This window comes from Pristiophorus japonicus, chromosome 2 (assembly GCF_044704955.1).
Source record: "Pristiophorus japonicus isolate sPriJap1 chromosome 2, sPriJap1.hap1, whole genome shotgun sequence".
Taxonomy (NCBI): Eukaryota; Metazoa; Chordata; class Chondrichthyes; family Pristiophoridae; genus Pristiophorus; species Pristiophorus japonicus.
Genome location: NC_091978.1, coordinates 331,806,684 through 331,833,116, shown reverse-complemented (window position 1 = coordinate 331,833,116; position 26,433 = coordinate 331,806,684). Strand labels below are relative to the sequence as shown.

General features: G+C 45.9%; 1 protein-coding gene across 6 annotated transcripts in view; it reads right to left on the bottom strand.

Annotated features, from left to right (window-relative positions):
• inpp4b (inositol polyphosphate-4-phosphatase type II B) overlaps positions 1-26,433 on the bottom strand; it is a 697,459-nt gene that overhangs the window by 256,797 nt on the left and 414,229 nt on the right. For all 6 annotated transcript variants that reach the window (XM_070872076.1, XM_070872113.1, XM_070872087.1 and 3 more), the window contains 2 exons: positions 9,492-9,622; positions 6,097-6,201 (listed from right to left, as the gene is read on the bottom strand). In XM_070872076.1, coding sequence (XP_070728177.1) covers positions 6,097-6,201; positions 9,492-9,622 — 236 coding nt within the window. The remainder of the gene's footprint in view (positions 1-6,096; positions 6,202-9,491; positions 9,623-26,433) is intronic.

The following is a 26,433-nucleotide window of genomic DNA, read 5'->3' as shown; positions in this document are numbered from 1 at the left end:
AAACGGACAGCGGATGGCAGGACAGGCACAAAAATATGGCCAAAACAAATAAAACATTTTTAAAAACCTCTAGGAACAATTTGCTACCTGCTTCATTGTTCCCTTTCTGAGCCTCCAAGGTTGATTAGCATGTCAGGACCATAAATCACATCATTAACAGGATTTACAACATGAATTACCAGCCCTAAACGGCTGCGGTGAAATTAATTCGCATTAACAGCAAAAATCCAGCAATTTCTTTGGTTTTGTCGAGCCAAATGGTGCAACGACGCAAATCATCCAACAATTTGTGGAGAATTGGAACTCATGGGGAGAATTTCTTTACCAAAATTGCTGGATTTTTTTTAACGAACTAATAAAGGCAGGTGCCGTGAACTCGACATTGTTTTTCGAGCAATGTCTGGGCCATTGAATATGTATGCCACCAGCACTGCACAACTGAAAATGTATTCATTTTAAAAACATCTTGGGCAGGCTTCTCGGGTCGCTTGTGCTCCAGGTTTCACCAGGTTTTGACCCTCCGCGGCAAAAAATGGGCGGTGAGGTCTTTTTGCGTCCGGTCGCAATCCTCCGGTTAGGTTTTGCAGCGGCGCTTAGAAGCACCGCCGGGAAGAGCTGCGCCGAGTGTGCAACGGCTCTCGTTGTGACACCGGTAGTAGTTCTGACCCGCACCCAACCCGTATGGCCCGAAATGCACCCTGCGATGACCGCCAGGGAAAACACAGCGGTTCTGCCCTGCCAGCGGCGGTGAGGTAGATAAACTGCAAAAAAGGTACGTTCTAGAGCTTATTCTTGGATAGTGATTTGTGTTGTGGGGGTGTGGGCAATGTTTTTGGAATGCTTTTGTGAATTTTATTTTTAGGTTTTTTTTCCCCTCCCAAGGCAAGCACTCCGGCCCCACACTTTAGTTGGCGAGGTTCCCATTTTTGCGCCGCGAAAGTCGTACTGTGCCTCGCTTTGCGCTGCGCCCCTGGTGCAGGGCCCAAATGGAAAACATTTCTCCATACAGCACAGAAGTTACCCGGGCGGTAACTTTCCCCTTCCGCCTCTGTTTTTGCCCCGAAAATGGCAAACCCGAAAATCCAGCTGACGAAAAGTCAGATGTCCAAAAGGCAAACAAAGTGGCTGACTCTTGATATGTCACCCATGGGTGCCTGGACGTTTCATATGGTATAAAATCCAGAGGGCAGTGGAAACTTTCACCATCGCTGCATCTCCATAGCACATCTCACATCCCAGTCACAGCTTCACAACTAAGCCTGAGCCTCCTCATCCATTGCTCCTCCACCATGTCCAGGGTAGATGAGACTCTGTTGCAGCCCGGGTCAGAAGAAACCCAGCAAGGTAAGGTTTGATATTTGTTTTTTAGTTTCCTTGTACGTCAATGGGAGCAAGAGCCCTCCTCTGGGCTCCTTAGACCACCTCTGCCACCGCTTTCCACCCCCGCCGGACAGGGATTTTTCTCCCAGCATGTGCTTTGTGCTGGAAACCTATCCCGTGGGTCTCCAGCAGCAGCTTCATGCTGCCTGAATTTCCACTCCTGCCCACCTCCCAGGCAGTAATTATTGCTGGGTTTGGGTGGGAGTCTGATCTTGTATAGGTATATAAGGCCCGGGAGCTAAAATCTCTCCGGGTCTCAGTATGTGAGCTGGTAATTCGCTGTGTACCTATCCACCCTACCTGCCCCCCCATCCCCCCCGCCCAGAACTTACACCCATCAACATGCTGGACGTCACCATTGACCAGAAACCTAACTGGACTAGTCACATAAATACTGTGGCTACAAGAGCAGGCCAGAGGCTGGGTATTCTGCGGCAAGTGTTTCATCTCATGACTCCCCAAAGCCTTTCACCATCGACAAGGCACAAATCAGGAGCGTGATGGAATACTCTCCACTTACCAGGATGAATGGAGCTCCAACAACACTCAAGAAGCTCGACATCATCCAGGACACAGCCCACTTGATCGGCATCCCATCCACCACCTTAAATATTCACTCCCTCCACCACCGGCGCACAATGGCTGCTTAGTGTACCATTTAAAGATGCACTGTAGCAACTCACCAAGGCTTCTTCGGCAGCACCTCCCAAACCCGTAACCACTACCATATGGAAGGACAAGGGCAGCAGGCGCATGGGAACACCACCGCCTTCAAGTTCCCCTCCAAGTCACACACCATCCTGACTTGGAAGTATATCGCCATTGCTTCATCATCACTGGGTCAAAATCTTGGAACTCCCTCCCCAACGGCACTGTGGGAGTATCTGCACCACACAGACTGCAGCAGTTCAAGATGGTGGCTCACCACCATCTTCTTAAGGGCAACTAGGGATGGGCAATAAATGCTAGGCTTGCCAGAGAGGCCCACATCCCATGAATGAAAAAAAAATCCCCCCACCCCGTTTAAAATCAAGGTCACTGACATCAGGTCTGATCTTGAGTAAAATATTCATTTATCACCCTGACGAGGCAATTGCAAAATGCTGCTCGTTCATCAACAGCAGCTTTTTTCCTTCACGTTTCATTATTGTTTGTTTGTTTGTTGATCCATTTTTGGAAAAGTAGGACTCATCAAAGAGAAAACATGGATGACAAAATCGCTATAGTTCTCTAATGACATGACATTTCATCACCTTTGACTCGCAGTTACTATTCACTAAATTAGGATTGAAGCAATAGTAATATTGCTCTCAGCTGTCGCATTGTGCCCAGGAATTATGATAACTATTCTATAGAAATACTACATCACCAATGTGCATGAACTGATAAAGGCCATAGCAAAATTGCCCCTTCCAATAAGGCCTCTGACTGCCTGAAAGTGGCGGTCACGGGCGGCGCAGAATGGTCGCTCACTCACCGTGGAGGGGCCGCCATTTTAGAAATTGCCCTCTCTCAGAAGCAGAGCGGTGCCCGGGACTGCTCCAACCATTTTCCCGCTGAGGCTTGCACGCGCCGGCCCATTACCGTCCGCCGGGGACCCCCACGTGAAATTGGAGAACAGGGAAATGACAGAGACTTTCAACACATATTTTGTATCGGTCTTCACAGTAGAAGATACTAAAAACATCCCAATAGTGGATAATCAAGGGGCTATAGGGAGGGAGGAACTTAATACAATCACTATCACTAAAGTACTAGTACTTGGTAAAATAATGGGACTAAAGGCGGACAAGTCCCCTGGACCTGATGACCTGCATCCTAGGGTCTTAGAAGTGGCTGCATTGGATGTAATCTATCAAAATTCCCTGGATTCTGGGGAGATCCCAGTGGATTGGAAAAACACAAATGTAATGCCCCTATTTAAAAAAGGAGGCAGAAAGAAAGCAGGAAACTATCGACCAGTTAGCCCAACATCTGTCATTGGGAAAATGTTGGAGTGTATTATGTTGGAAGCAGTAGCAGGACATTTGGAAAAACATGATTCAATCTAGCAGAGTCAACATGGTTTTATGAAAGATAAATCATGTTTGACAAATTTGCTGGAGTTCTTTGAGGATTTTATGAGTAGGGTGGATAAGGGGCAGGGGGGGGGGGGGGCGGAGAGAACCAGTAGATGTGGTCTATTTGGATTTACAGAAGGCATTCGATAAGGTGCCACATAAAAGGTTACTGCACAAGATAAAAGTTCATGGGGTTCAGGGAAGCACGAATAGAGGATTGGCTAACTAACAGAAAATAAAGAATCGGGATGAATGGGTAATTTTCAGGTTGGTAAACAGTAACTAGTGGGATGCCACAGGGATCAGTGCTGGGGCCTCAACTATTTACAATCTATATTAATGACTTGGATGAAGGGACCGAATGTAATGTAGCCAAGTTTGCTGATGTAGCCAAAGATGGGTGGAAAAGCAAATTGTGAGGAGGACACAAGAAATATGCAAAGGGATATAGACAGGCTAAGTGAGTGGGCAAAAATTTGGCAGATGGAGTATAATATGAGGTTATCCACTTTGGCAGAAAAAAATAGAAAAGCAAATTATAATTTGAATTGAGAAAAATTGCAAAGTGCTGCAATACAGAGGGACCTGGGCGTCCTTGTGCATGAAGCACAAAAAGTTAGTATGCAGGTATAGCAAGTGATCAGGAAGGCAAATGAAATGTTGGCCTTTATTGCAAGGGGGATAGAGTATAAAATCAGAGAAGTCCTGCCACAACTGTACAGGGTATTGGGGAGGCCACAGCTGGAGTACTGCGTACAGTTTTGGTCTCCATATTTAAGGAAGGATATACTTGCATTGGAGGCTGTTCAGAGAAGGTTTACTAGGTTGATTCCGGAGATGAGGGGTTTGACTTATGAAGATAGGTTGAGTAGGTTGGGCCTATACTCATTGGAGCTCAGAAGAATGATCTTATTGAAACATATAAGATAATGAGGGGGCTCGACAAAGTGGATGCAGAGAGGATATTTCCACTCATAGGGGAAACTAAAACTAGGCGGCACAGTCTCAGAATAGGGGGCCGCCCATTTTAAATGAGATGAGGAGGAATTTCTTCTCTCAGAGGGTTGTAAATCTATGGAATTCTCTGCCCCAGAGCGCTGTGGAGGCTGGGTCATTGAATATCTTTAAGGCGGAGAGAGACAGATTCTTGAGCGATAAGGGAGTAAAGGGTTATGGGGAGCGGGCAGGGAAGCGGAGCTGAGTCCATGATCAGATCAGCCATGATCTTATTAAATGGCGGAGCAGGTTCGAAGGGCCAAATGGACTACACCTGCTCCTATTTCTTGTGCCCTCGCGAAATTTCCCCTTACTGGAATTTGCCCCACCAGTGTGGCCCCGCCGACAGCTTTTGCGTTTGGTGCACTCTCTGTGAAATGGCGGCCCGGCCACCCTTAGAGGGGAGGGTGCACTGCCACGACCACCATGTTTTTTTTTGTTGGCCAACTGCCAGTTCGGCCCGACAATTATTCCCGTGTTTGGCTGGGTCGTCAACAGGCAGCCTGGCACCCCCTCTTGGGTGCCAGGCCTCTCGCCCGGCCGAAACTCTCCCTAGTGGCCCAGTGGACCTAACTAAAATGAATGCAGAGTTCACAGCGGCTGCCTCCTTTAACCGAAGGAAGGAGACGCTGTGACGCGCCAATGATGTCATCATTGCGGCGCTGGTGACCGACAGCTGCGAACATTCTGTCCCGCCCCCACTTCCGCCCTGCCAGTGACGGCCACTGCGCTCCACTCCCACCCCCATGATGATCCACTTCCGCTCGGCTGGAAAAAAACCCCAGAGGAACTGAATTTCCCCGGTAGGCCGCCGCATCCATTGCAGCGGCCAGAATACTTCAAAAAAGGTAGCTGCACCCCGTTTCCAGCAGAGCGCAATTTCTACCCATCATCATGTGTATTTTGCCCACTTTTCTTCTCTCCTCTCTGATGGTACAGACTCATGCTGAGATGCAGTTCCATGGGCACCAGCAGCTCTAAGTGTCCATCCTTCACATGAGCTAAAGTGGTCAGCAGGTTTTTTTTCCGTGGAGGTCAACCTAGACGAGACAGATCCTGTCCTCACCAGGCACCCCACATGCGAACTTTCCAGCAGAGCTCGCAAATCAGGCCTGGGAACACTACCAGATTGGATTTTTTTTCTCCCCTTAACCCACTGGTGCTGAGGCCAATTGTAACATCCAAACTGACTGAGCACAGACCACAGAAACTGGACCTTTCCTGGACGACATGGCTCAACAGCACATCACTTAGCAGCTGAGCCAGCAGGAAAGCCCAATCTTGCCACAATGATCAAGAGTCTAAAAATAAATGGTCTTTCACTGATCTCTAATGAGACTCCCCACCCCCGCCTCCCCTCGCACCCCACCCCACCCCCCAGGAGAAATGGCTTGGTACTTTGATGTGGATTTAATTCAAAGAACTACCCACTTCACTCAAATTGCCAGCTATTAGAACGTTGGACATTTATATGTCAGGATAAAAGTACTCAAAAGTAATGGAAGTCGACAAAGCACAGAACATAAAACTGATTACTGGAGTACCTTTGAACGAATTGTAAAGCTTCGAGATGTTTAAAAATCTGACTAAAATCGTGATCCACTTATAGCATTGAAATTTGCATTGCAGAAAAATGATTACATTTAATAGAAATGCTTACCAGTTTTGGCAGAACTCTGAATGTGCATTCTTTGCAAATGCAGATTAACTGGAACAAATTCAAGCTTCTTCTCTCCTCTGCTGCAGCTTGGTTTAAATGACGACCCTGCAAATCAAACACACACAATGCGATTTTTGTCAGCTGAAGGTGTATAAATTTTACAGACAGGCTGGTCTATGTTGATATTGCACACCTGCTTCAAGAAGAAGTGGTTCTCTAACATAATAGATAATTGGTGCTGTGTTTTCAGTGCCATTTATATTGCTGAGCAGACTCCACAGTCCTGGAGTAACAGACAAGCAGTGTGCATGCTTGTCATTCACAATTTTTATTTTCTGGCCGACTGTCCTTCTCCACAGGCTCTGTATAAATGGACTGAACGCTAAGTAGAATGGAATCCTAATGGGTAAGATGGCCGTAACTGTCCCGACCAATACATCGGAAGTACATTTCAAGGGGGTAGAGGGGAAATGAAGGGCTGGATTTTCGGCTTTGCTGATTTCGGGGCAGTAATGGCAGCGGGGTGGTAATGTTTGCACCCGGGAACAGTTTGCGCCTCAGTCAGCAAAATTGGGCAGCTGGGCCGAGTGTGGGGCGGAGCACTAATGGAGGCGTACACCTCTCTTAGGGTGCTAGGCCAGCTGTGCATGCGAAAATCCCTTGCTAACCAGCTGACCCGGGGGCACTCAGAGGCCTGGGGAGAAAAAAAAATTGAAATAAAAACACCAACAACATTCCCAATACATAGCCCATGCCAACACAGCAAAAAAAAAAGAAAAAACAATCACACTTACCTGTGGTCGACATTACTTCCCTCACTGCAGCCCGGTATAGGTCGGACCACCCGTTTTCACAGGCCGTTCCAGCAGGGTGCGCTGCGGGGTGTACGGGTCAGGCGAGAATCAAAAAACAGGCCGGTGTTGCAACCGGAGGCGTTGCACACCGGCACAACTCTTCCGGGAAGTATTGCTCTGCGCCCCCACAAAACCAGCCCCCAAAACCCCTGCTGGAAACTGACCGTCCACCCAGAAGAGCTCACCATCGCCATTGCCACCCCTCTGGGACAAAAACAGAGGCGGACAGCATCGGAAAATCCAGCCCTAACTATTGATGACTTGAAGATGTGAAGACTAACCAGCATGGTAGGAAGATATAGGCACAAAGTATCGGATGAGCAGGAACATGGTTCAGTACCAACAAGGCCCCATACTTTTAGCTGTTATACCTGAGCAGCACGAGCCCATAATAAAAACAATTCTACACTATTTGCCATTTTTGCGATAATGTTCAATACAGTAGTTACAACTGACAATTTTATTACAATTTGCCAATTTTAGAAAGTGGTTTGTGTATATGAATAACACCATAGTTTGTTGTATTAGCTTCTTGCCCTGGTGCATTTGTTAATCACCGAACAACAGTATAAAAAAGATATTAGAGTTTTAATACAGTTTGTGAGGACTGCTATTATAGAAGTTAGGTTGTCAGTGTAGACTAGGTGAGTTTCAGCAGTCTAGGTCAGTCTGCCAGCAGTGTTCGTGGGATGTCACGCAATGGCAGAGACTCCGCTACTTCAGTTACTGGGGAAGGGAATAAACAGGACAAACTGGGGTGACAAATGTAACGGTAGTCCCTTGTTCCCAAAGGATTATTCCAACGCCTTCCACTCTAATAAATAGAACCAATAGGCCTCAATAAACCCATCTTCAAATTAAAGGAACTTTGTATACAAAGTTGTAATGAAAATCAGCACTAGATATCTGATAGTGATTACTTCAAGCATTCATGGAAAAATATAATAAATAGCAGAAGATTGGCATTAATAATTTTTGAAGTCTCTGCATATTCTATGAAGAAATAAAAATGTTCTTAGCTTTAGCTCATAATACTACCCGAAATCTAATTTGAGCGCCCATGCAATTCAGAGCTTGAAATGAACTATTTCAAACATCTGAATGCTAATATCTAGTGCTTTTTTTTTTATGATGTTAGATTAACAAGCCCATTAAAAAAATTTAAACTGCAAAAATAGTACATCAAAAGTAGATTATCAAGGATGCTACAAAATTTTAAAGGTGAAATTAATCTGTGAAGACAACTTGCTTTCAAATTGAAAACAATTTTCAAAACAGAAAGACAATGCAAATGTTAAATAATAAGGTGCTTCACTTGATTTTAGAAGAAATTATAGCCAGAGAAAATAAAGCAGAGTCCTTGGTTTAAAATGAGAATTAGTCCTCTGGGATACTGACCCTCCGAGCAAATAAACTTGCCGTCAGACAACTTGAGCAGATCAGATCGATTTTATCCACTAGTTTTCTCTCAGTGAACAGTTTTTTAGTTAAGAGCATGCAGTGTTACTTCTGCATTAAAATGTATTTGATTCCAAATCTTTGTAATTGTATTACCAGCATACTGATCTTTAAAATATTCATTAAATTGTTAATCCTGATCAACTACAGAATGAAATAATTTCACAAATGAATTACATGTGATGGTCGAAATTAATAGCAATATAAGCAAATGTACTTAAAACACCAAAGGACAAATACATTTGTAGCAGTGCAAACAACTGCACCTGTGATTTGTGAACTCTATTCATAATGCGTCTGTGAAGACAAAAGTTGATAGAGATGGCTAAATAATATGCTAATACTTGTAAACATCTCTCTAATCAAGGTAAACCACAACAGCACAGGACCATATAGCAGATAGCAGAAGATACAGTTGTGATAAAGCATAAGGTTCCCAAACAAACTATGGTCTGTGGGATCTTGACAAACTCTTCACTGAGTTAGATCCTACCACACCAGTTTGCTCTATTTCCAGCTTTATGTTTTGTGCGTCCGTCAGTTTAGAAAGAACTTTTCTCCATAGAGATCCCTCATTGGCAAATAAATCCCCAAACCACTCACAAGAGAGCAGCACTGAAGAAAGATCTTTCCAAATCTACAGGCCTGAAAAATCTAAACCCATTAAAAAAAGCAGCATCAAATATGCTGGAATTCAGATCAGTATCTGCATGTTCACTCAAATTGGGAGAGCAATTGCTCCCCTTCAGTTGGTGTTTATGGGGAAAGGAAAGAAAGCTAATAGTTTCTGTAGAGAAGTATATTATGGGAATACACGTCCAAAACAACCAACGATTAGGCCAAACACCAAGTTCAAATTCATTTCAATTTTCAGGGATAACCCAGACCTAATCAGACTTTGTTTTAGATTAGAGATGAATACATGAGAAACTTTGCAGTTACAATTTTTGAGGAAGGTGAAATTGACCATTTTTCCCCTCACAAATGTCACAATAATGTAGCAAATTCTGAATTTCTTTTACTGGAATTGAAGAGGCATACAAACCGACCCCTTCATTCATCCCTCGCTCCGATGCTTTGTACCTGAGAACTTATTGAGCTCCGTAAGCATTTCCTGGTAGCTGCTGATCATGTGCTGGTAGTGGATGGTTACATTTTGTCGCAGAGTGTCCCAATGAGCAGAAAGCTCCCCCAGCTCCTCCAGATCCTGTAACCTGATGGATAGATATATAAAAACAGCAATTTTGATCATCAATTTCAGATTAGTCAATTGCTAGACAGCAATAAATTTCCATTAATAAAAGCATATTCAAAAAGCAACATGTTATGGAGTGCCAGAGTATTTCAGGATGAAATGAAATATAAACCCTTAATATACAACAGATGGTCTGGAAATATTTCGACAGCACAGCTGCAGAGATTAGAACGTATCCACGTCTATTATGTCAGTCCCTACAACAAACACAGGCCTGAGTTTCACAAGTCAGGAACACTAACTATAAACATATTTTTTTAAATTGAAATCAATCTTAAGTTTAAGTTTCCAGTTTTCTTTCTTCCATCTTTGAAGATGCTGGCTCATGCACCAGTACAGTTCTACAAGGGCTTGTACGCTTCAGCACCTCACCCAAATAGCCATTCTTGATGCCTAAACTCTGAACACAGGCAGGCTATTTGACTGTGGAGGGCTGACCCGAACCTGTCCTCACCTGACATGAAGCACTCATTTTCCAGTCAAGGTTACTAGATAGTGTCTGAGAGAAGGAATCATTGCTAATTTTTCACCTCCAAGATCCAGGGTCACCAAGTCCAATTGCAGTACCCCTACCAAAGCTCTGCTGGAGATCTGTTAACTCAACATATACTGGAGATAAAACCTGCATCCTACTTCACCTGCGTGCTCAATTCTATGCTGGGACGTCTAGTATTAAATGAAACATCTCAGGAGTTCACCTCGTCTTTTTTCTTATTTGTCTGATAAAATCCTAAAGAAAGTTTAATTAAAAAGGCAAAGATTTTACCAGTGTGCTAAAATGCACCCATTCGCCAAAGTATTCACACTTCAGTGAGCTGCCATGAAACCAATTTAAATCTCTAGTTTCATCTCATGTGCCCTGTCAAATCATTTTTGTTATTTTAAAAATAAATGAAGCATAAATGAAAATTGCAGATGTTCAGCCTTATTTTTAACACTTGCCACTCAAGCCCATCTCAGCTTTGTATATTCAGCAGCTCAGAAATGAACTATTTCCATGTTGCAATTCCACAGATAGAGTGGGTCAGAGAATGTCTCTTTCTCTCCACTGCTTTAGTTCTGTAGACCTTTTGACCTTTGGAGGTTCCCCTAAAAACTCAATGGGGCTTCTAGTTCTTTGTCTCGATTCTTGTGTCAAAGCCCGCCCTAAAGATGTCTCATGTTCTGTGTATACCTTCTCAGAGTTTCTTCCTTTGAAATTTGTGTCTTATCTCTTTCGTCCCTATACACTCTTTGATCCCATGAGGCCAAAGCAGAAAACTGCTCGCTTTAGGGTCGTCATCTCCTTTATGATGGAGTTAATGTAAACAATTTGCTACTTCAACTTCCATCCATTCTAAGTCTTTCTATAACAAATTGTCTTAAAGATACATAAACAAAGTTGAAATCGTAACTTGAAAACAACAAATAATGGTTGTTATAGTACAGAATGCTACAACATCTCAGCAGGGAACCAAAACATTAGCATTTCTAAGAATCTAATACCAGTCTGAGGAGACACTTCATCTCCAGTTCAAACAAACACAGTATCCTTCACGTCAGATTTATACATTTTGAACCCAATTTCTAACAATTCCACTTTTCTTGCATGGAGTAAATACAGGCCACTTGGTCCATCAACTGTACTTCTTCCACATAAAGCGATATGGGATACATGGGTTTAAGACTACTGTTCATATAGAGAATAAACACCAAGACAGACTGGCTGGGCAGAACGGCCTGTTTCCATATTGTAAATTTCTATGTAAAACATGTATATTTACATCAAGCTCCATCTACAGTTCCTTTGCTTACTTGATCAATATATTTATGAAGTTGTTTTGTTTATGTTTATTTTATAATTGTTAACTGGCCACTTGCTATCAACACTAATTTTAAAATATTACAAGACGTATTCTCCGCTAAAGCATTTATGAATATCAAAAAGACTTCATTAACACAGGCGTCATGCCAACAAGCCAATAGTTGCTGAGGGTGAAAGTGAGGCACTGGTGCACTTGAAAGCTTAAAAAGGAACATTGTAAAACCGTTTAACAGTGTGCACCACAGCAGAAAATTATGATTCAGTGTAAGACTGGCATTGTTAAGAAAAGAGCAAGCAAGTGTAAAACTAGTAATACAATACATTCCAATGAATATTGCTACAGTTAACTGAGAAATAAAGTAGAGGTCCAAGACAGTGAAATGAGGCTTGTCAGAATGTGTAGCAACTAGAAATCAAGCTCTGAATCTAGTAGATTGGTGTGAAGCAAAACGTACAGATGTTGCTCGAATACAGAGACAACAACAAGTAGTCAGACAGAGTGTGTTGCAACTGAGGTACTAAATAAAAAGACAAATTTGGAAATACTGAAAGCTGGGCTGTACCTCAGAGTAAACTAAACCAAAAGGAACTGATTATTAATGAAAGTCTGAATTTAATGTAAGGGAAGAGTCAAAAGAGTGAGAGTATATTGTCCAGAAAATTTAAAAAGCAAACAGTGCAGTTAAGAACATAAGAAATAGGAGCAGGAGTAGGCCATACGGCCCCACAAGCCTGCTCCGCCATTCAATAAGATCATGGCTGATCATCGACCTCAACTCCACTTTCCCACCCCAATCTCAATATCCCTCGAGTCTCCTAGATTCCAAAAATCTATATATCTATCTCAGCCCTGAATATATTCAGAGACTCAGCATCCACAGCCCTCTGGGGCAGAGAATTCCAAAGATTCACAACCCTCAGTAAAGAAATTCCTCCTCATCTCTGTCTTAAATGATCTACTCCTGAGACTGTGAGCCCTAGTTCTAGACTCTCCAGTCAGGGGAAACAACCTCTCAGCATCTACCCTGTCAATCCCCTTCAGAATCTTGTATGTTTCAATAAGATCACCTCTCATTCTTCTAAATTTCAGAGAGTATAGGCCCATTTTACACAATCTCTCATCATAAGACAGCCCTTTCATCCCAGGAATCAATCTAGTGAACCTTTGTTGCACAGCCTCCAAGGCAAGTATATCCTTCCTTAGATAAGGAGAGCAAAACTGTGCACAGTACTCCAGGGGTGGTCTCACCAAGGCCCTATACAATTGTAGCAAGACTTCTTTACTCTTATACTCCAACCCCCTTGCAATAAAGGACAACATGCCATTTGCCTTCCTTATTGCTTGCTAGCTTTCTGTGTTTCTTGCACAAGGACACCAAAATGTCTCTAAACACCAACATTTAAAAGTTTCTCACCATTTAAAAAATATTCTGTTTTGCTGTTCTTCCTACTAAAGTATATAACCTCACATTTCCTGACATTATACTCTCCATCTGCCACCTTACTGCCCACTCACTCAGTCTATCTATATCCCTTTGCAGACGCTTTGTGTTCTCATCACAGCTTACTGTTCCACCAAGCTTTGCATCATCAGCAAACTTGGATACATTACACTCGGTCCCTTCATCTAGGTCATTAATATAGATTGTAAATAGCTGAGGCCCCAGCACTGATCCTTCCTAGTTATTAGCTGCCTACCTGAAAAATACCCGTTTATCCCTACTCTCTGTTTTCTGTCCATTAACCAATCCTCTATCCATACTAATATATTACCTCAAATTCCATGAGCCCTTATCTTGTGTAATAATATTTTATGTGGCACCTTATCGAATGCCTTTTGGAAATCCAAATATACTGCATCCACTGCTTCCTCTTTATCTAACATTATTACAACAGTAACTGCACTCCAAAAGTACTTTATTGGCTGTAAAGCACTTTTGAGACATCCGGTGGTCGTTAAATGAAAGTCTTTCTTTACAATGCTAGTTACATCCTCAAAAAACTCTAATAAATTTTATCAAACATGATTTCCCGTTCATAAAACCATGTTGAATCTGCCTAATCATGTTATGATTTTCTAAGTATCCTGCTACCATTTCCTTAACAATGGATTCTAGCATTTTCCTGACGATTGATGTCAGGCTAAGTGGCCTATAGTTTCGTGTTTTCTCTCTCCCTGCTTTCTTGAATAGTAGTGTTACATTTGCTACCGTCCAATCCGCTGGGACCATTTGAGAATCTAGGGAATCTTGAAAGATCAAAACCAATGCACCCACTATCTCTGCAGCCACCTCTTTTAGAAGCCTAGGATGTGGGCTGTCAGGTCCAGGGGATTTGTCGGCTTTTAGTCCCATTAGTTTCTCTAGTACTTTTTCTCTACTTATATGAATTACATTCCCCACCCTCATTAGACCCTTGGTTCCCCACCATTTTAGGTATGCTTTTTGCATCTTCTACTGTGAAGACAGATATAAAATATTTGTTTAACATTTCTGCCATGTCCTTATTCTCTATGATAATTTCTCCTGCCTCAGCCTCTAAGGGATCAATGTTTACTTTTGCTACACTCTTCCTTTTTACATACTTGTAGAAGCTCTTAAATAAAGAAACCTATAAAAATAAATAAATAAAGTGAGCAACTACAAAGGAATATTGATCTGAAACATAGAAAGCCCCAGGGGGAAGGAAGCAAATGTATCTTGGAACTACATTAAAAAGCATACAAATCACAAAATGGAAGCAAAATTGTATTTTTATATGAAATCCCATTTTAACAGAGAAGTTAACCTATTTAAAATAAATCTGTCATTAACTCTTTTAAAGTAGCAGATAAAAGAATGTTACATGAATGCATTCAAACACAGAATAGCGCACCTTCACATCACAAATGACTTAAAAAGAAAGAAATAGGCAAGAATTGCACAGATGTGAAATCAGGATAGAGGGTGAGAAACACAAAGGGAAATGGGGAGATAGAAATTCAAATACATTAATATAACCAAATAAACTGGAAAAGTTAATGACTAAGTTAAGAACCTTTAAGACAGAGGAAAATAGGAACACAGGAGCAGGAGTAGGCCATTGAGCCCTGCGAACCTGTTCCGCCATTCAATGAGATCATGGCTGATGTGAGACCTAACTCCAGGCCTGAAATTGGTGGCCTTACCGGCCACTGCCGCCGAGTTTTTTTGGCGGTCTCCCCTCGGTGACAGATTCCTTCAGGTCTGCAGCGGGTGGGAGGGGAGTACCGCTGTGAACCGCCCGCTGACGGCCAAGTCGCGTAAGTGTCCTTCCGCCCACGGAGCTGGCGGATTCCTCTGGGCAGGAGTCGGCGGCAGCAGGGGGAAGGATCGCTGCGTGGAGGCAGGTCTAATCCCGACAGTAAGTAAGAAGACCTGCAAAAAAAGGTTAGTGACCATCTTTTAATGTTTTTTTTCCAGTGATTTATCAAACTGAAGGTGTTCCAGTTTTTTTTTTTATTAAAGATTTTTATTTTTAGGTGTCCCCACCCCCCACTCCCTGGACCAGACTCAATCCTCGGTGGCACTTTGGTCAGGTTTGCATTTGCCACCGAGATTGGGAGCTTCTGCCCACTGCTGTCCAGATTGACGGTATAAGCCGTTATTTTGCCTGTAATGTATGTACATAAGGTCTGCCCACCACCAGGGAGCACGACCGTCAGAGGTCCTGGGGTCATAGGTACACTCATGCTGTGCCCGGTATATAACCTGAACTTCACCTTTGTATCTTCACTACTGGAAGCCATTAAAGACTGACCAGGTTACTATCATCATCGGCAGTCCCTTGAAATCGAGGAAGACTTGCTTCCACTCTTAGCATGAGTTCTTAGGTGGCTGAACAGTCCAAAGCGAGAACCACAGTCTCTGTCACAGGTGGGACAGACAGTGGTTGAGTGGAAGGGTGGGCGGGGAGCCTGGTTTGTTGCATGCTCCTTCCACTGCCTGCGCTTGATTTCTGCATGCTCGCGGCATCGATACTCGAGGAGCTCAGCGCCCTCCCGGATGCACTTTCTCTATTTAGGGCGGTCTTTGGCCAGGGACTCCCAGGTGTCAGTGGAGATGTCGCACTTTATCAGGGAGGCTTTGAGGGTGTCCTTATAACGTTTCCTCTGCCCACCTTTGGCTCATTTGCCGTGAAGGAGTTCTGAGTAGAACGCTTGCTTTGGGGGTCTCGTGTCTGGCATGCGAAATATGTGGCCTGCCCAGCGGAGCTGATCAACTGTGGTGAGTGTTTCAATGCTGGGGATGTTGGCCTGGACGAGGGCACTAAAGTTTGTGCGTCTGTCCTCCCAGGGGATTTGTAGAATCTTGAACACTGGCTCACAGTACGGAGTTCATTGTATCATTTCATACATTACAACTGGCGATGAGGCAAATACGAACCCACGCTAAAGTATGGCGAGCACAGCACGATCGAGTATGGTTGGAATTCGAGAGATTCAATGAGGGAGAGGATTGGAGAGATTTCATAGATCGTCTTGACCAGTATTTCGTGGCAAACAACCTAAACAAAGGCAAGGATGCAGAGAAGCGCAGGACAGTTCTTCTCACTGTCGGTGGCCCCATGATCTATGTACTCATCAAGAATCTGCTCTCACCCACTCTTCCTACAGAAAAGGATTACAAGCAAACTGTGTGCTCTAGTTCTGGAACACCTTAAACCCACGGAGAAATCCTAATATCCAGATATCGCTTCTATACACACATTCGTCTAGAAGGCCAGGATGTACCGGCATTTGTTGCCGACCTGAAACATCTTGCAGGGCCTTGCAAATTTGGGCCTGAGTTGGAAGACATGCTGCGTGACTTTTTCATGATCAGGGTCAACCACGAGGTGATCTTAAGTAAGCTGCTGGCTGCGGAGACGCCAGACCTCAGCAAGGTCATCACTATCACCCAGGCTTGTATGTCCACGCAGAAAAGCACAAAGCAGATATCGTGACAAAACAGGAACTCCACGGCAAGTACTGTGTACAAAATTGTATCGATGGCCGGCAGAGCTGCATATGGCAGGGCCTACTTGACTGCGTCTGCAAGACCGGGAGCCGCTCAAAGCCCGCCATCGGGTGCAAATCCAAGCTCAGCATGTTGGTGTTGCGGGGGCAATCACCGACCCCATCAGTGCCGCTTCAGGCGTATGTATACAGAGGATGTGTGAAGATGGGGCAGCTTCAGCAGACGTGTCCACAGCAGAGCAAGCGAGCTGCGACACACCACGTGGATGATGATCAATTCAGCGTGGATCTGGTCGTGCAGCCCGAGGCATTTGAGAGCTCCGAAGAGGAAGTGTATAGCGTACGTGCGTTCCCAACAAAGAGACAACCGATAATGATGGAGGTAAAATTAAATAGGGGGCCGGTATCCATGGAATTAGACACGGATGCGAGTCAATAGATAATGAGCCAGAGGACTTTTGAAAAGCTGTGGGAGACCAAGGCAGAGAGACCCAAGCTGAGTTCGATAAATGCGAAGTTGCGTACCTACACCAAAGAGCTCATACTAGTGATCGGTAGTGCAGCAGTAAGCGTGTCGTACGAGGGAGCGGTTCATGATCCACCGTTGTGGATTATCCCGAGTAACGGCCCATCGTTATTCGGCAGGAGTTGGCTCGAGAAAATAAAACGGAAGTGGTATGATATCAAAGCTTTGTCATCAGCGGATGATGATTTGTGTGCTCAAGTGCTGAGCAAATTTCCTTCACTGTTTGAACCAGGAATTGGCAGCTTCAAGGGAGCCAAGGTGCAGATTCACCTGGCCCAGACGCAAGGCCCATCCATCACAAAGCCAGGGCGGTCAAGCACATGATGAGAGAAAAGATCGAGCTCGAATTGGATAGGCTATGTCATGCATGTAACACCACTGTATTACTGTTCACATTTGACCTTGATGCACATCTTAACCACAAGAGGTGCACTTGTGGGAGACTGCCTCATACCTGGGCACTCAGGTATACAAAGGGAGGTCCCACGTAGGGTTGGGTTGTCTTAGTGCTGTAAATAAAGAGTTAAGGTCTGTGCTTGACCTTGTCCCCAGGATGTGCCTCGTGTGATTTTATACTATTGAGTAAGGGCTTTACAGTGGTGACGAGAAACAGGAATTCACGACCCACGAGAATGGCCACCGGTAGCACAGAAGAACGGTATTGTGTTGGGGAAGATTGGGACGATTTTGTTGAGAGGCTTCAGCAGAGTTTTGTTACGAAGGAATGGCTGGGGGATGCAGTGGCTGACAAGCGCAGGGCTCACCTCTTGACCAGCTGCGGACCAAAGACTTACGCACTCATGAAGGATTTACTGGCATCCGAAAAGCCGGCGGACAAAACCTTTGAGGAGCTCAGCAAGTTAATCGGGGAGCAGCGTACACATGGCCCAACACAGATTCTACACCCACAGACGTCGTGAAGGACAGAGCATACCGGACTTCGTAGCGGATCTTTGGCGTTTGGTCAGCCTCTAAGTTCACAGACGCCTGTAGGGGGGAGATGCTAAGGGACTTCTTTATCGAGGGCATTCGGTCAGCGGCCGCGATTTTTCAAAAAAACATGGAAAGCCTGCTCAAATCCATACCTGGAACAATCGTATTCCAGGATGACATCCTCATCATGGGTCGAGACACCGAGGAACACCTCCACAACCTGGAGGAGGTGCTACGCTGACTGGACCGGGTAGGCCTGCGACTCAAGAAGTCTAAATGTGTGTTTTTAGCTCCTGAGGTTGAGTTTCTGGGCAGGAGGGCTGCTGCAGATGGAATTCGGCCCATCAAATCCAAAACAGAGGCGATTCGACGAGCACGCAGGTACTGTTGAACTATTTCGGGAACTTTCTGCCGAACTTGAGCACATTGCTGGAGCCGCTACACGTGCTCCTGCGAAAGGGGTGCGATTGGTTTTGGGGGGACTGTCAGGAACGGGCTTTCGATCGGGCATGGAACTTACTTTGTTCTAACAAATTGTTGACCTTGTACGACCCCTGTAAAAAATTGGTTCTGACATGTGATGCATTGTCCAATGGGGTTGGGTGCGTATTGCAGCAGGACAATGCTGAGGGTCAAGTGCAACCTGTGGCTTATGCCTCCAGATCACTCTCTCAAGCTGAATGGGGATATGGCATGGTTGAGAAAGAAGCGCTTGCATGTGTCTATGTTGTGAAAAAAATGCATCAGTACCTCTTTGGTAGGAAATTTGAATCAGAGACAGACCACAAGCCATTAACGTCCCAGTTGTCAGACAGAAAGGCTGACAACGCCAATGCATCAGCTCGCATACAGCGATGGGCCCTCATGCGGGCTGCCTATGACTACAAAATTCGGCACCGGCCCGGCACTGAAAATTGCGCAGATGCGCTCAGCAGGCTTCCGTTGGCCACCACTGAGGGGGCAGCGGAGCAAAGCGCTGAGATGGTCATGGCTGTCGTCGCCTTTGACAGCGCAGACTCCCCCATCACAGCCCGCCAGATCAAAATTTGGACAAACAGAGATCCCCTCCTATCCCTGATTAAGAAATGTGTTCTGACTGGGGATTGGACGCCCGCACATGAAGCATGCCCTGAGAAGGTCAGACCCTTCCACAGATGGATGGATGAGCTCTCCATCCAGGCCGACTGCCTACAATGGGGCAGCCGGGTGGTTATGCCCCAGAAGGGGAGGGAGGCATTCATCACGGAACTCCACAGCGAGCACCCAGGCATCGTGCTGATGAAGGCCATTGCCCGGTCACACGTCTGGTGGCCTGGAATTGATTCAGACCTGGAACACTGTGTTCGCAGGTGCACAACATGTGCCCAGCTGGGTAATGCCCCCAGGGAGGCCCCGCTCAGCCCGTGGCCCTGGCCCACTAGGCCATGGTCACGCATTCATGTAGACTACGCGGAACCGTTCATGGGAAAGACGTTTCTCATCATGGTGGACGCGTACTCGAAATGGATCGAGTGCATCATTTTGAATTCATGCACGACATCAACCACCGTGGAAAGCCTACGTGCGATCTTCGCAACCCATGGCTTGCCAGACATCCTTGTTAGTGATAATGGCCCATGTTTCACAAGCTACGAATTCCGGGAATTCATGTCGGGTAATGGCATCAACCACATCAGGACAGCGCCGTTCAAGCCGGCCTCCAATGGCCAGGCGGAACGTGCGGTCCAAATCATTAAGCAAGGTATGCTCAGGATCCAAGGACCCTCCCTACAATGCCGCCTATCGCACTTCCTGCTGGCTTATAGATCCCGACTGCACTCGCTCACGGGGGTCCCGCCCGCAGAGCTACTAATGAAACGGACACTCAAAACTTGGTTGTCCCTCATTCACCCAGTCCTGACCAACATTGTTGAGGGCAAGCGCCAGTCCCAAAACGAGTACCATGACCGCAATTCAAGGAGGAGGTGTATAGAAATAAATGATCCCGTATTTGTCCTCAATCACGCCATGGGGCCCAAATGGCTTGAAGGCACTGTAATTGGCAAAGAGGGAAGTCGGGTCATTGTGGTAAAACTCAACAATGGTCAGATATGCCGCAAGCATCTGGGCCAAGTAAAAAAAAAGGTTCAGCTTCGATGCGGAGGAACCTGAAGGAGACCACGAGTTGGAACTCACTACACTGCCAGTGAACGAGCAACAAGATCAATTAGCCGAATGCACAGTCCCCACGGTCAGCCCAGAGAGGCCGGAATCACCACAGGTGACGGACACTCATGTTAGTGTCCAACAACCAGAGCCTCAACTGCAGCGCTCCACGAGGGAGCGTAGACCACCTGAAAGACTAAACCTATGATCCCAATAAGACTTTGGGGGGGGAGGTGATGCCATGTATGTAACACCACTGTATTACTATTCACACTTGACCTTGATGCACACCTTGACCACAAGAGGTGCACTTGTGGGAGACTGCCCCATACCTGGGCACTCAGGTATATAAAGGGAGGTCCCATGCAGGGTTGGGTTGTCTTAGTGCTGTAAATAAAGAGTTAAGGTCTGTGTGTGACCTTGTCCCCAGGATGTGCCTCATGTCATTTTATACTATTGAGTAAGGTCTTTACAGGCTACAATGCGAGGGGGTCATCTCACTGGTCGAATTTAATGAATGGGCCAGCCCCATTGTTCCAGTGTTAAAGAGCGATGGCACAGTCAGGGTTTGTGGAGACTACAAGGTCACGATCAACCGAGTTTCGAAACAAGATCGGTACCCGCTACTGAAAGCTGATGACCTGTTTGCAACGCTAGCCGGGGGAAAATCAATCACCAAACTGGATCCAACATCGGCCTACATGACACAGGAACTGCTTGAATCAAAGAAACTTACGTGCATCAACACACACAAAGGACTGTTTAGTTACAACAGGTGTCCTTTTGACATTCGTTCGGCGGCAGCCATATTTCAGAGAAACATGGAGAGCCTATTGAAATCAGTCCCCAGGACCATAGTATTCCAAGACAACAGGTCGTGACACCGCTGAGCACCTGCACAATCTGGAAGAGGTTCTGCGTCGTCTGGACAAAGTGGGACTTGGGCTGAAATGTTCGAAGTGTGTTTTCATGGCACCAGAGGTCAAATTCCTTGGATGAAAGATTGCTGCAGATGGAATCAGGCCTACAGACGCAAAAACAGAGGCCATCAAAAATGCACCCAGGTCCCAGAACGTGATGGAGCTGTGTTTGTTCCTGGGTCTTCTCAACTACTTCGGTAACTTCTTACCCAAATTGAGCACAATATTAGAGCCTTTGCACAAGCTTCTCAGGAAAGGAGACGACTGGGTGTGGGGTGAACTTCAAGACAGAGCCTTTGAGAAGGCTAGAAATCTGTTGTGTTCCCACAAGCTACTGGTACTGTATGACCCATGCAAGTGTCTAGTTTTGACCTGTGATGCGTTGCCCTATGGGGTCGGCTGCGTACTCCAGCAAGCCAATGAGTCAGGCAAACTACAACCAGTTGCATACACATCTCGAAGCCTGTCCAAGGCAGAAAGAGCCTACGGCATGGTAGAGAAAGAGGCTTTAGCATGTGTTTATAGGGTAAAGAAAAATGCATCAGTACCTATTTGGGCTTCGCTTCGAGTTGGAAACCGATCACAAGCCACTTATATCGGAACATAAAGATATCAATACCAACGCGTCATCCCGCATCCAGAGGTGGGCACTGACATTATCTGCCTATGATTATGTCATTCGCCATAGACCAGGCACTGACAACTGCACTGATGCATTGAGCCGGTTACCGTTGCCCACACCGGAGCTAGAAATGCCAATGCCCGCAGAGCCACTCATGGTCATGGATGCCTTTGAGAGTGAAGGGTCGCCTGTCACTGCTCAACAAGTTAAGACTTGGACCAGCCAGGATCTGACTCTATTGGTTGTAAAATGTTCTGTTCTTACCGGGGACCAGTCGATCATCCCCAAGGAAATGAGTGATGAAACCAAATCGTACAGCCATCGCAAAGATGACCTTTCCATCCAGTCTGACTGCTTACTGAGGGATAATCGTGTTGTAATGCCCAAGAAAGGCAGGGCGAGATTTGTATGGGAGTTACATCGTACGCATCCCGGTATTGTCGTGATGAAGGCCATCACCAGGTCCAGTGTTTGGTGGCCTGGCATTGACTCGGACTTAGTCATGCGTGCATCAGTGCAGCACTTGCATGCAGTTAAGCAATACCCCAAAGGAAGCTCCACACAGTCTGTGGTCATGGCCATCCAAACTGTGGTCTAGAATCCACATCGACTTTGCGGGCGGGCCCCTTCCTCGGTTAAATGTTGTTTGTGGTGGTGGCATACTCCAAAAGGATAGAATGTGTGATCATGTCATCCAGCACTTCCACTGCCACCATTGAGAACCTGAGAGCCATGATTGCCACACATGGTCTGCCAGACATCGTTGTCAGTGACAACTGACCGTGTTTCACGAGCCTGGAGTTTCAAGAGTTCATGAAACGCAACGGCATAAAACACGTGAGGTCAACCCTGTTCAAACCCGCGTCCAATGGTCAAGCAGAGCGGGCAGTTCAAACCATCAAGCAGAGCCTGAAACACGTAACTCACGATTCCTTGCAGACATGCCTGTCACGCATACTGCTCAGTTACAGGACAAGGCCACACACACTCACCGGGGTCCCGCCTGCGGAACTAATGATGGAGAGGCTTCAAAACCAGGCTCTCTCGAGTCCATCCTGACCTTAACAGTCAAGGGCCCAAGTGGCTCCCGGGCAATGTTACGGATAAGGAGGGTAACCGGGTGTGTTATGGTTAAGCTCAAGAATGGGCAGATGAGAAGGAAACCCATTGATCAAAACAAGCTAAGACACACTGACGAACTGGAACAGTTGGAAGAAGACACCGTGAGCTTACATGACCAACCAACTCATGTCCAGCCATCAGAAGAACCCACTTTGGTCAACGCCCAGCCCCAAGTCATGAGAGACTCGGAAAGCACTGGGATTGTACTGAGGCGGTCAACCAGGGAGCGGAGGGCTCTGGACCGTCTGAACTTGTAATATGGACTTGTGCCAAGAACTGGGGGGGTGGGAGAATGAAGTTGTGATGTATGAAATGATACAATGAACTCCGTACTGTGAGCCAGTGACTAGGTGTAACCTGATCAGTCTTTAATGGCTTCCAGAAGTGAGGATACAAAGGTAAAGTTCGGTTATATACCGGGCCCAGCACCAGTGTACCTATGACACTAGAACCTCCAACGGTAGTGCCCCCTGTTGGTGGGCAGGCTTTATGTACATACATTACAACAACTATGACTACACTTCAAAAGTACTTGATTGGCTGTAAAGCGCTTCGGGAAGTCCTGAAGTTGGAAAAGGTGCTATATAAATGCAAGTCTTTTTTTTCTTGCATTGTTGTTGAGGAGACAGTCCACTGCTCCATTCTGCAGGGTCTGCATTCACAAAATTAAACCTTTGACAGTTGGAGCATATCTTGTTAATATCAGTGAGCTATAATAAGCACTGCCATTCACAGGGAAAAGGGTAACTCATTGCAACTTCAATAAGCATCACTTGTAGGGACGTTTATTAGTCTTGACACCTCCCCTGACAGCAAGTTTGAGGGTGATGTCTACTTTTGATCTGACTATGCTATTTGAACTTCCACGCTACAGAATGAGCACAGCTCATAGTTCTGTAATCAGACTACATGAATTGCATTTCATTGTACATAAATGTACTTGTGTGCAGCTAAACCATTTGACAATTTTTTTTCCTCTTTTTTCTCGCTAATTTTATCCATCAATTCCCTCTCTCTCCCCTCCTCTGAAGGTATTGAATCCTTTGAATTTGCACGCATGATTAATGATTCATAAACTCAAAGCAAGCTCATCAAATTCATATGCAATACCAAACTAGGCAGGGAAGGGAGGATGGGTCAGATGAATCTGAGGAAGTGAACATGGATTTACAGAATGAGTTACATGAAAATATGTAAATAGGTAAAGTATTGCATGGGGTAAAAAAACAATGTACAACTTAAAAACCCCATGAATGGTGTCAAAATAGCTGAGAGTTAAGATTGAAAGAGATCTTGGGAACTTGTTGCTCAACTTGCTACTCCACAGTGGAGCAGCAATCAACAAGACAAACAGAAAGTTGAACTAGTATAGCAAACACAGTACAGTACAAGTCAGGGGAAATGTTGTTTAAACTGTGCAATGCTATAGTCAGACCACATCCAGAGTACTGTGGCCCATTCTGGTTACTAAGACAAAGCCCCGGTTGTGTTTTTAGGAAAAGCCATAAGACTGCGGGTCTGAAATTCAGTACTGCTGGAAAGCTGGTACTCCCCCCGAGCCCCACCTTTTTGTGGCCATAAGCACCAAAATTTGAGTGTAGCTGGGCCAACCCATATTCAGCTCCATAAGCGAACAAATGGGTTCCAGCGCTAATGAACCCTTCCAATGTGGATTTTTAGGCAGTGCGACTGTCTTAATTTGAATATTATCACCACTGATAAATTCAGCATGCAGGTAAGTATTCCTAATGAGCCAGCTGCTCCTTAAAGACCAGGGCTTGCAGCAAGGCCCTGAGGGGGGAAGAAGGATGGAAGGATGGCTGGTGTAATAGGTGCAAGGAGAGCCAACAGGTTCACTGATATGGAGCTGGAGACACTGATGGACGATGTGGAGGACAGAAGAAGAATACGGTTTTCTGACGTGGGGAGACCTGGCAGACAGGTAGTACATAATGCATGGAGGGAGATTGCAGGGGAGGTGTCAGGCACCTCCATATATGTGAGGACGCACCCTCTCAGAAGGATGCTGGCTAGTCTGCACCCAGTCCTTGCAGGATGGCGATAGGACGATGCCTCCTAACTCTGGGGCGACAGGGATTCTCCTGCTCCTCCTCCTCAGATGGTACTGCTGGCTCGACCTCCAACAGCTGTCCCCTCATGATGGCCAGGTTATGCAGCATGCAGATCATCACGGTGATTATGGAGACCCGTTGAGGAGAGTACTGCAAGGTGCCACCAGAGGTGTCCATGTTGTGTATCTGTAAAGCATGCACTCCCATGTTCCGCCACCAGGGAACGCATCACCTGAAGTCCCAAGGGATCCCAGCATCCCTTGGGAGCACTGTATATAAGCCGGCCCCTAAGGCCTGTTCCTCACTCGAGTGTCTTAATAAAGACTGAGGTCACTGTTATTTTAACCTCTCTGTGTGCAGTCTCATCTGTGTTAGGAACCCAACAACTGGCAACGAGTACATGAATCCAACGCAAAGATGCAGAAAACTGTGGGCATCCTGGAGAAGTTCTCGGAGGGTGAGGACTGGGAAGCCTATGTCGAACGGTTAGATCAGTACTTTGTAGCCAACAAGCTGGATGGAGAAGGAAGCGCTGCAAAAAGGAGAGCGGTCCTCCTCACAGTCTGCGGGGCACCGACCTACAACCTCATGAAGAATCTTCTGGCTTCAATGAAACCCACAGATAAGTCGTACGAGGAGTTGTGTACACTGGTTCGGGAGCATCTTAACGCGAGTGAGAGAGTTTTGATGGCGAGGTATCGGTTCTATGCGTACCAGCGATCTGAAGGTCAGGAAGTGGCGAGCTACGTCGCCGAGCTAAGGCGACTTGCAGGACAATGCGAGTTTGATGGCTACCTGGAGCAAATGCTCAGAGACTTTTTTGTACTGAGCATTGGCCACGAGACCACCCTTCGAAAATTTATGACTGTAGAGACACCGACCCTCAGTAAGGCCATTACGATAGCACAGGCTTTTATGTCCACCAGTGATAACACCAAACAAATCTCTCAGCACACAAGTGCAAGCAATGTTCATAAATTAACTGGAACTGTGTTTGCGAGCAGAAATGTACAGGGCAGAAACCATGAGTCTGCAACTGACAGCAGGCCTCAGGTGACCCAGATGACTCAGAGTCTGCAACAAAGAATGAATGCAAGGCAATTCACACCTTGTTGGCATTGTGGAAGCCTCCATTCAGCCTATTCATGCCGCTTCAAAGGGTATGTTTGCAAGAGCTGTGGAACAGAGCTGCAAGCTCTGCAAAACCTGCTAACCACCACGTGGCAGAGGAAGATCGGTCCATGGTGGACCAAAGCAATTTCGAGCCTGAGAGAGTGGAGGCAGATGCTGAAGTACACAGGGTACACACATTTTCGATGAAATGTCCACCTATAATGCAAAACGTAAAATTGAATGGCTTACCCATAGCCGTGGAACTGGACACTGGCGCTAGCTAATCCATCATGAGTAAAGAGGTTTGAGAGACTGTGGTGCAACAAGGCACTCAGACCAGCCCTGAGCCCCATCCACACGAAACTGAGAACGTACACCAAAGAGCTTATCACTGTCCTGGGCAGTGCCAGGGTCAAGGTCACGTATGAGGGCACGGTGCACGAACTGCCAGTCTGGATTGTCCCGGGCGATGGCCCCACACTGCTTGGAAGGAGCTGGCTGGGCAAAATCCGCTGGAACTGGGATGACATCCGAGCGC